We start from the raw sequence: 11552 nt of genomic DNA on the forward strand, positions 1-11552 counted from the left end.
ACAGAAAGAAATGCAGAATGTAAGGTTTTGATTGAAAAATAACACTAGCAAGCTTAATGTTGGAGGCAAGTCATATGCAGGAGAGGCTCTATTTCACAAGGAGACTAAATCATCAAGGACAGTCCTCCAGATTTGCACTTGGACAATGAAAAGTGTTCTCTCAGGGCAGGACCACACCCAGTCCAGCTTTTAATTTATAAAAAGAAAAAGCATAAGGAGGTATGTACTCTTAGAACACCAAAAAGAATGAAGGAAGCTGCTGATAATGTGGATGAATTCCACAAAGGTCCATCTCTAGCTGGCAGCTGAATTTGGAGGTGTCCTTCACCTTGTGCTATTTTGAGGGATGAAAGACACAACAGTGAGGGTCTTATTGGTTCTTCTGTGGTTTCATAGACCTGCCAGGGCCAGGTGGCATTCATTTAGGGGGCTCCCTGTATAAAGCAGGTCCTGACAGGCCAAGCAGCCCCGAAAAGCCATTTTGAGAAGCTGTGAAGGTGAAGCATGGTTGGCAGTGGAGACCCCAAAAAGACATTCGTGATGCCAGAGCGGTGAGGCATCTGCCAAGAAGACCTGCATACAGGGAGTGGTACCAGCACGAGAGAGAGGTGTGTTGCACGCAGCAAAGGTAGAAAGGCTGAGCTGTCTAAGCCCTTTGGAAATAAAGTCACAGAAGTCAGACATGGAGCTACTGGATTTGGTGTTTGTCCTGCTGGCTTTTTATCTTGTTTTGGTCCTGTATTTCCTTACAATGCCTCCATACCTCCTTTTTGGAATGGTAATGTGTATTCAGTTCCACTGTATGTTGGAAGTATGTAATTTGTCTTTTGATTTTATAGAGGCTTACAGTTAAGATATTTACCTGAGTCTCAGAATACACTTTGGACTGTGGACTTCTGAATAGCAGTGAGAATGATAACGACTATGGGGACTTTTAAAGTTGGACTAAATGCATTTTGCATTTTATTTGGTCATGAACCTATGGAGGCCAGGGGGTGTAATGTGGTGGTTTGAATGAAAATGTCCCCCATAGGCTCCAAGTATTTGGACATTTTGTCCCCAGATGATGGCACTGTTTTGGGAGGTTCTAGAAGGTGTACCTATCCTGGAGGAAGCACGTCACTGGGGGTGGGCTTAGAGAATTCTTAAGCCTTGCCATATTTCCAGCTGCTTTCTTGCTTCCTGTGCCTGTGTGATGATGTGAGAGCTTAGCTTCTACTTCTCCTGCTCCAGCCACCTCCAGCCACCTCCAGCCACCATGCCTCCCTACCATGACTGACTGTAATTCCCCTGGAACTGAAGCTCAAATAAACTCCTTCATATATATAGTAAAATTTGTAAGGAGAATGTAGGCAAACTACTGGGACTAGAAATATAGACATGGAAGATGCAAGGGCTACTTAAAAGTAAGGTACTACAGGGCCACACACCAAGTCCAGAGGAATACATGCCTTTAGAAAATAAAGAGGAAGAGAGGATATGAAGGAGGGAGGTAGGGATTCAGAGACGAGAGTGGTACACACTAGACACCAGGATGGAAGGAGACATCAAGATGGCAAAGTCAACACAATCCAGTCAACAAGACCACGACTGACTTTTTAGCCACTGGGTTTGAGGGAAAGACGTTACTAGTAATCTCCAAGGAAACAATTTTAGCAGTACAGGAAGGATAGGAATCAAATCTCAAAGGTGAGCAAGGGAATTGGAAATGAGGCTTTAGGCTATGGACAGTAAGTTTAAAGAGTAAGACAAGAAAAGGAAAAATAAAAATGAAACGTAGGTAAAACAGAGGTTTTTATTTGAGACAGGGCCTTACTGTGTAGCTCTGGCTGGCCTGAAACTCGACCAGGCTGGCCTTGAACTCACAGAGATCTTCCTGTCTTTGCCTCTCCAGTGCTGGGATTAAAGGTGTGCACCACTATACCTGGCTAAAATAGAGAATTAAAAAAAATTTTTTTATGTATATGAGTGTATTGCCTGAATGTATGTAAGTGCACCTGTGTCATGCAATGCCTGCAGAGGTCAGAAGAGGGCATCGGATTCCCAGAAACTGGAGTTAGGATAGTTGTTAGCCACCATATGGGTGCTGGGAATCAAACCTGGGTCCTCTACAAGAGCAGCCAGTGCTCTTAACTGCTGAGCCATCTCTCCAGCTCAAAGTAGAGAAATTTAGATATGGAAAAAATTTTTTAAAAAAGATTTTGGAATGAAACACAGAAAAAACACCTAGCGGACAATCTGTAAGTGTATAGAAGTTCAAACTAACATTTTCAGAATAACTTTTTCTTCAAATACATGTATATTTTCTATTCAATAGGAAAATATAAGGCAGCTATTTCCATTTTAAATAAGAAAAAGTGTGACTGGAAAGCTGAATGCTCTCAAAGGCCTTGGTATTGTCAATCCCCAGTATCCACACAAAACACACACGATTGCTTCTCACCTGGAGGAGCGTCCAGTTGGCTGCTGCTTTCTAGCATCCACTGCTCTTCCTGTTCCAAATGCGTGATTACCTCTGGCTTATAAAGTTGATACCCTAGTAATGGAAAAAATGTATGTCTTCAGTTTACAGGGAAGAAAAGCCTTTTTCAGAACCATTTCCAGTCAGATGTGGTGGCACATGCTTTAATCCCAGCACTTGGCGGGGGGGGGGCAGAGGCAGGTGGATCTTTGTGGGATCAAGGCCAATCTGGTCTAAGTAGCGAGTTCCAGGCCACCTGTGGCTACAGGGAGACCCTGTCTCAAAAAGACCAAAAACAAACAAAACAGAACCATATCCAGATCAGGCATGTTGACTCATACCTATCGTCCCAGCACTCAGGAGGCGAAGGCAAGAGGATTACCTTGAGTTTGAGGCCAGCCTGGACTATATAGTGAGACTTTATCTCAGAAAAGAAAAAGAAAACAAGAAAATCAAACTCAACACAGGCAAAGCCTTTCACTCAAGGAAAAAGAAAATCAAATGTCTGTCTCCAAAACTGGTCAGCATTCTGTATAGCCTAAACTACATTCACAAAAGTTTTGGTACCTTTTGCTACTTTAGGAAATAAATTGATTTGAATGGTCTCTCATCTCACAAGAACACCAGCTTACCTAGTGCTACCAGATTCCTGTAGTTCTCCAGCATCACGTTTTGGTAGAGATTCTTCTGAGCAGGGGTCAGCTGTGCCCACTCCTCTCTGGTGAAGTCCACAGCCACGTCCTTGAATGTCAGCAATTCCTGAACATCAAACACACCCCTCCTTGCTCATACCCAATTTGACAGATATTTTTTTTTAAATGAAGGGCTGTTCCAAAGCATCTGACTAGTTTTCATAGGAACAATGCCTTGGAGCACTCATATCTCATCAACTGATACAACGCTGAATTAAATTATAGAATCATAACAACAGGTTCAAACGGTTTTGAAAGGGCTACATTTTTTTTTTCTTTTTTTTGAGACGTAGACTCTCTGTAGCTCCAGCTGGCCTGGAACTCACTATGCAGACCAGACTAGCCTTGATTTCACAGAGATCTACCTGCCTCTTCCTCCTGAGTGCTGAGGTTAAAGGCATGTACCACCATGACTGGCTTATATGTATATATGTATGTGATGCTAGGGCTTGAACTGAGGAGCTCATACAATCTAGACAAGGGTTGTACCATTAAATTATACTCCTAGCCCTATACAATAGAATATTTTGTGTGTGCATGTAAGTATATATGTGTGTATATGTTCATATGTGTAGGTGCACGTATGGGTATAGGTATATGTGAAAGTCAGAGGACAACCTTGGGTGTTGTTCCTCAGGCACCATCACATTTGCTTTTTCAGACAAGGTCTCTCACTGGCTTAGAATTCCAAAGTAGACTGGATTTGGCCAGTGAGTCCCTAGAATCTTCTTGTCTCCACCTCCCCAGCAGTGTGATTAGTGTCAGCCACCAAACCTGACTTAAAAAAAAAAAAAGCTTTGTGTGTGTACATGCACACGAACATGTATATGCATGTGTATGGGGATGTACATGCTGTGGTACATGTATGGAGGTCAGAGAAAAACATGTGTCTGTCCTCACAGAGTCTCTCTTGTTGTCTGCTTCTGTGTATGCCAGGCTAGCAGGCCAGCAAGCTTCCAGGAATTTTTCTGTCTCAGCCTTCCATCTTGCCATAAATGCTCTGGTGTGTACCACTGCAGCTGGCTTTTTGTGGCTTCTGAGGATCTGAACCCAGGTTCTCAGTATACAGTAAGCATTTTACACATTGAGTCCTCTCCTCAGTCCAATGCCTGGCATTTTCACACGGATTCTGGGGCTCAAACTCATGTTCTCATGCTTGTAAAGCAAGCACTTTTTTGACTGAGCTATCTCACCAGCCATTATGTAATAGATTTTTTTTCCCCAGTACTGGGGATCAAACTCAGGGCCTTGTATATACCAAGCAAGCACCCTTCCCCAGCCCTATAAGATGATACACATTTACTTGTGGGAGAAGGTGTCCTTGGGAATATTTAATAATCCCATTAGTGGACTGGGGAGATGGCTCAGTGGGGAAATCACTTAGCACAAGGGACAAGGACCTGAGTTCAGATCCTAGCATCCACATAAGAGTGAGGCATGGTAGTAACATGTCTGTAACTCTAGCTCTTGGTAAGAGGAGGGGCACACAGAAGCAGATGGATCCCAGGGGTTTGCTGGCCAGTCAGTTCAACTGAAACAGCAAGTTCTGGGTTCAGTGAGAGAGTGTGTCTCAAAAAATAAAGTGGAGGTGCTGGAGACATGGCTCAGTAGTTAAAAGCACTGGCTGCTCTTGCAGAGGATCCAGATTTGGCTCCCAGCATCCACATGGCAGCTAACAACCATTCTTAACTCAAATTCCAGAGGATCTAACACTCTCTTCTGCTCTCTGTGGGCATTGCAAGCATGTGGTGTACTTACATGCATGCCTGCAAAACATTTATAAACATAAAATTTTAAATTTTAATTAATAAATTAAAAATAAAGTGGAAAGCAATAGAGGAAAATACTCAAACTTGACCTCTAACCTCCATATACACATACACCTGCACACACAAACTACACACAAACAAACAAATAAAATCTCATTATTTCCAAACAATCATAGTGACATGGGTTTCAGTTATTATGTTTACAGAGAGAACAGCAAGCATTTATATTTTGGCGACCTGTTTAAGTGAAGGGTTATTAAAAATAAAAATCTCTTAATTTATTTTTCTGCTTTACAGCATCTAGCACAGACATGAATCTGTGAAAATGAGTCTGGGAGGAGAGCTATAAAGGGGTGTACAAGGCAAATGAGAAACATTATGTAGAGATTATATCATCTGCCAGAAGAACCTCCTGGGCTCTGGTTTGGGGGACTTAGTACCTGAAAAGTGAAAAATAAAATCGAGGCCAGGCATGGTGGTACACATCTTTAATCCCAGCACTGGGGAGGTGGAAACAGGCAGATAACTTTGAGTTTGAGGGCAGCCTGTCTACATAGCGCGTTCCAAGCCAGCCAGAGCTACACAGTGAGACCTTGTCTTATTAAAAAAAAGTACCTACATTCTGAGAACTGTAATAGCAATTTAAAGGAGAGGAAACTGAATTTACCTGGCACCCTCCAACCTGTGATCCATCATTCATTTCTTTCTCCTCCATGTTCTCCTCCTGGCAAAGTAAAGCATTCTGAGAGGGCATACCCAGGAAAAGGAGAAAAGAAGCTTGTTCTTCATACATGGCATTACGGCTCATTTAAATCTTAGAGAGCATAAGTGTGACATCTTTGTCTTTCTTTTACTTTGTTTTTGTCTTTTTTTTGTCTTTTTGAGAAAGGGTCTCCCTGTAGCCCCAGCTGTCCTAGAACTTACTATGTAGAGCTGGCTGGCCTCGAACTCATAAAGATATGCCTGCCTCTGCCTCCCAAGTGCTGGAATTAAAGGCGGGCAACACCATGTCCGGCTTTGTTTTTGTCTTTTTAAAAGGCTTTTTCATTTTATGTGTATGAGTGTTTTGCCTGCATGAATGTGTATCATGTGTGTGCTGGTGTCTGGTGTCTTCAGAGGTCAAAAAAGGGCATCAGGGGCTGAGAGATGGCTCAGTGGTTAAAAGCACTGGCTGCTCTTGCAGAGGACCTGGGTTCAGTTCCCAGCACCCATAGAGCAGCTAACAACCATCCATAACTCCAGTTTGAAGGGATCCAATGCCCTCTTCTGACCTCCATGGGCATTGCATGCTTGTGGTGCACTTACATTATATGCATGCCAAACACTCATTCCCATAAAATAAAAATAAATTTAAAAAAGAAAGCATCTGTAAATGGAGTTATAGATGGTTGTTATCTGAAAATGGGTGCTGGGAACTGAACTCTGGTCCTCTGGAAGAGCAGCCAGTGCTCTAACTACTGAGAAATCTCTCCAGCCTAGTGTTTTTGTCTTTTTCAGACAGGGTTCCATGTAGCTCAGGGTAGGCTCAAACTCACTAGTAGCCAAGGATGGCTCTGACCTCCTGATCTTCTTGCTGTCCCCCTCCTCCAGTGATGGAATTTTACCTCACCCAGTTCATGCTTGCCTTTCCATTTCATTGGGGAATTAGATGTAGGATTTTCCTCTGTAGTAGAAATGTATATGTTCTATCATAGGGAAAGTGTAATGGTCTTTAGTCCTGGCTATATACTTGGGGAAATTAGAAAGAATGCCAAGGCTAAGCTCCTGGCTTGGATTTAATTGGTCTGTTGGTCTGTGCTAGGCCTGAGCAACAGTGTTTTATGGGGTTTTTTTTGGTCTTTTTGAGACAGGGTCTCCCAGTAGCCCCAGCTGGTCTTGAACTCGCTATGTAGACCAGGCTGGCTTTGAACTCACAGAGATCTGCCTGCTTCTGCCTCAGAGTGCTGGGATTAAAGATATGTGCCACCACACCCAGCTTGGGCAACAGTGTTTTAAGCTATAAAGTCTCCAAGTTAAGTAAAGACTTAAATTTCTGAGTTGAGGTGATGCACAGGACTTTTTGTTGTTTAGTTTTGTTTTTTGAGTCAGGGTCTCACAACATGGGCCAAGTTGGCCTCAAACTAACAAATCCTTTTCTCAGTCTTCCAAGTGCTGGGTTTACAGGTGTGAGAAGCCTCAACTGCAAAGAAACAGAGTACATTTCTTGCTCCTCTTCCTCTTCCTCCTCTTTTTGGCAGTGCTGAAGATCAAATACAAGGCCTTGCACATGCTATACAAACACTATCACTGAGCTACAGTCCAAGCTACTTACTCTTAATCTCCACAGAGGATAAGTTCACTCTTAGACTCCAGTGATTTTTCTTCTCTTCCCCTCTCAGGTAGTCCTTTATACAAAGGAGGTCGCCCTCTTCTCGTTTTTCAGAATGTCCATCTTCTCTTTTGAGTACTCAATCCCCCACCAGGATTTTTGTACTTCCTCGAAGGTCCTATGCTATAATGTTACCAAAGCTTTGTTTCTAGCACTGCATCTCCATCAGTAACAGAAGCTTCAGAACCTTGTCAGTTCTTGAAAGCTGCTTTCCAGAGCATTATTAAATCAGACACTCTGAAGTGCTGAGCACCTCAGGAGTCAATGGACACCCCCAGCAACAGTTTCTGCTTCCCAGGAATGTTTAGAGTCTTGCCTTATTCAGAATTGAGATGTACAGACTTTTGAAGATGTCATTACCCCCCTGCACACTTAAAGACATCACTCATTTATGCAGAAACTTTGCTATGATTATTCAAAATTGTGTTTTGGCAGAGATCTGGTAAGACACAATTTCAGGTTGATCACCTGTAATGACAGGCACCAGAGTGAGCAGAAGAAATTCAGAGATCTTGGTCACTAGAGACCTATGGAGTCTGTAAAGAGAGGAGCAAACCATTCATTCAAACAGAGCACAGCAAGCTGTGACATTCCTTTTTTTTTTTTTTTCGGTCTTTTGAGACAGGGTCTCCCTCCCTGTAGCCCCAGCTGTCCTGGAACTCACTATGTGGACCAGGCTGGGCTTGAACTTGCAGAGATCAGCCTGCCTCTGCCTCCTGAGTGCTGGGATTAAAGGCATGTACCACGATGCCTGGCAACATTCTTTAAAATAATAAAATTGTACATCTTCTTTCATTTTAATTTTTTTCATTTATTATTTTTATTTTATGTGTATGAGGGTATTGTCTGTATGTAGGTAGGTGCACCCTTGTCATGTGATTGCCAAGAAGGTCAGAGGAGGGCATCAGATCCCCTGGAACTGGAGTTGAGGAAGGTTGTCAGCCGCCATGTGGGTGCTGGAAATTGAACCCAGGTCCTCTGCAAGAGCAGCAAGAACCCAGGTCCTCTGCAAGATGGCTCTTAACTGCTGAGCCATCTCTCCAGCCCCCATCTTTCTTTTATTTTTTGAGACAGGGTCTCCTCTGTAGCCCAGGCTGGCCTTAAACTTGACCATCCTACTGCCTCAGCCTCCTCAGTGCTGAGGTGACAGGCATGAGCCACTGTGCTTTAGAAAGTATGATTCACACATTACAAAAACCAGAGGCCTATAGATGTTATTAACTGCAAGAAATTTAGTCTCAGCCTTTTCTCTCCCTTTTCCCAGAATAGAAAACACAGTAGTCTTTCTCTATTTAATTGAAAGACCAGAAAAAGTAGACTTTTTTTTTTTTTCTTAAAAAGGGGAAAAACTAGGGCTGGGGTTATAACTCAGTTGGTAGAGTGATTGCCTAATATTCATGAAGCCTTGGGGGTTCCACCCCCAGCACCTTAGAAACTGGGGTTGGTAGTGCATGTCTGTAATAACACTCAGGAGGTGGAGGCAGGAGGATCAAGAGATCAAGATCATCCTTGCCTATATAGTGAGTTTGAGCCCAGCCTGGGATACATAAAACTCTGTGTCAAAAAATGGAGAAGGAAAAAGAGAAGGCAGGAGGAGGGAGAAAATAGGGCTGGAGAGATGGCTCAGCGGTTAGGGAACATTGGTTGTCCTTGCAGAAGACTCAGGTTTGAATCCCAGCACCTACATGGCAGCTAACAACTGTCCATAACTCTAGTTCCAGGAGATCCAACAGCCTCTTCTGACCTCTGCGGGCATTGCACAACACAGGTGCACTTACCTACATGCAGGCAATACACACCATACACATAAAATAAAAATAATAATTTTTTTAAATGGGAGAAAATAGCAATTTCAATAGAATTAGAATTTCAATAGAATTTCAATGGAATAGATAAGGAAGCCATTCCCTGGCCAAGACATGACACTAATCTAACAATTCTGGATTAATTTAAAAGCACTTTAGAAGTCAGGCATATTGGTGCATACCTTTAATCCAGCATTCAGGATGCAGAAGCAGGAAGATCTCTGTGAGTCTGGAGCCAGACTGGTCTGCAAAGTGAATTTCTGGCCATCCAGGACTGCATAGTGAGACCCTGTCTCAAAGGGGAAAAAAAGTGTTGGGTGAGTTCAGCAGGTAAAGGTACCTGCTGCCAAGCCTGCTGAACTTACTTCTGTAAATTGACCTTTGACTTCCACACATGGGCTATGACACATACCCCCCCAAAAAAAGAATAAATAAATACAATAAAAACAATTTTGGGAACTAGGCTTTTATTTTACCACACATAAGTTCTGAAAAAGGTCCTACTGTCAGAAGAGCCAGAGAAAAATTAATAAAAATATCCTTAAGTTCCAAAATCAATTACTCCAAAGCCAATCTGACAATAATTAAAACTTCATTAATCAAGCCAGATAGAACAGGGTCTTTTCTTAATGCATATGAACTGAAAAGGACTCGAGGTTATTCAGCTAACCCAAAGTGTGCTAAATAGTACTTTGCTGTGTTTTACAAAAGGGACCACAAAAAGAAATCTGGAAACAATTGGGCTTCAGCCAGGTATGGTGGTGCACACCCATAACATCAGCATTTGGAGGCTGAGGCAGGAAGACCACTCCAAGTTGAGGCCAGACTTGGGTACATGGCAAGTTCCAGGCCAGTCAGAGGTATATAGTAAGATTCTGTCTCAAAAACAAAACAAAAATGTTGGAGCTAGAGAGATGGCTCAACAGTTAAGAGTGCTTGCTGCTCTTGTAGAGGACCCAAGTTTGGTTCCCAGTACACATGTTGGGCTGCTTACAACCACTTGTAACTCCAGCTCTAGAGGATCTGACATCCTCTTCTGGTCTCCAAGGGTACCTACATTAATGTGTGCATCCTTCATCACATAATTAAAAAACAAATCTCAGAAAGTGCTGACGTCAACAAAGTTAAATAAGTTTCTTTGTTGCAACTCTTAAGAGATTTTGTATGGTGATGTACACTGTAAAATCCAGCAAAACCCACATGGGATTGGGGACATGCTGATCTATAGATGGAGATATAGATAGATGATAGTAATGTTTTCCAAATATATTTATTTTGAATAAATTTTTATGGCTTTTTACTTTAAAATTTTTAATATTGTGTGTGTATGATGTGTGTGTGTGTGTGTGTGTGTGTGTGTGTGTGTGTGTGTGTGTGTGTGAGATCATGTGCCATGGAACACAGGGAGCTGGTTCTCTCCTTCCATCCTTGCATTGGTTCCAGAGATTAAACTTAGTTCATCATGCTTGTGTGGGCTCCACTTTACCTGCTGAGGCATCTCACCAGCCTAAGTATTTATGTCTTTGTTCATGTCAAGTGTGAAAAGATTTTTTACATCGCACACCTAGTGAGATGCCTCATTTACACTTTCCTTGTTCAGGAAGCACTTTTTTCTCACTGTAACTGTCTAGTATCCCATCTTAACATCTTCTGGTGTGTGATGTTAATATTAATGAAGTCAGGAACCTGGTCTGTTTATTTACTGTTCTATTTTCAATGCCTAATGCCTGGCACATAGTAGGTACCCAGTAAATATTTGCTAAATGAATAACTGAAAAGGTTCTAGTGTTAGCTTTTTATTAAAGAAAAAATTGAGAGAAGATCTTATGAGGCCTAGGCTGGCTACAGTGACAGAGAAATGCACTCTATATATAATAGAAAGACACTTTAGTAAATTATAACACAATGTGTCAATGCATCAGCAACTGCACCTTTAACCTGGTCTAGTAAATGGTTCAGTTCCTCATGTATATTATCAATGATTCCATTTTGAGCGTTGATCCTACCGCTAGTTTATTATGGTTTATATGTTATATCAAACATACAAAATGATGCATTTCGGAAAAAAAAGTATAAGCGTATCAGTTCTCTAGATCTATTGTACTGCTGTTATGTATTTATTGTTATTTTTGTTTTTTGGAACAGTGTCACAGGTAGCCTAAGTTGGCTTCAAATGTATTGTTAACGTTCATCTGACCTGACACAGAAAAGCAGCACGGCACCTGTTGGCGATATGAATGTTTTGTCTGCAGAGTTAGCATGGAGCAGCAGGAGGGTTGCACTGAGACCCCAAAACACCAAATACATCAGAACCAGGCAGCGGTGCAGGCTTGTAATCCCAGCAGTCAGGGTGGCTGAGGCCGGAAGATAGCAAATTCAAGGCCAGGCTGGGCAATTCAGTGAAGTCCTATCTCAAACCTAGAAATCAAGGAAAATGGGGGGGGGGGGGGGGGGGGG

At 42.3% G+C, this 11552-nt stretch overlaps 1 protein-coding gene across 1 annotated transcript in view; it reads right to left on the reverse strand.

Annotated features, from left to right (window-relative positions):
- Positions 1-11552, reverse strand: part of Znf713 (zinc finger protein 713) — a 28653-nt gene that overhangs the window by 6113 nt on the left and 10988 nt on the right. The window contains exons 4-7 of the mRNA XM_008839170.3: positions 9278-9384; positions 5590-5646; positions 3094-3220; positions 2444-2536 (exon numbers count right to left, since the gene is read on the reverse strand). Of these exons, the coding sequence (XP_008837392.3) occupies positions 2444-2536; positions 3094-3220; positions 5590-5646; positions 9278-9384 (384 nt within the window). The remainder of the gene's footprint in view (positions 1-2443; positions 2537-3093; positions 3221-5589; positions 5647-9277; positions 9385-11552) is intronic.

Source organism: Nannospalax galili, unplaced genomic scaffold (assembly GCF_000622305.1).
Source record: "Nannospalax galili isolate Female #2095 unplaced genomic scaffold, S.galili_v1.0 scaffold899, whole genome shotgun sequence".
Lineage (NCBI taxonomy): Eukaryota > Metazoa > Chordata > Mammalia > Rodentia > Spalacidae > Nannospalax > Nannospalax galili.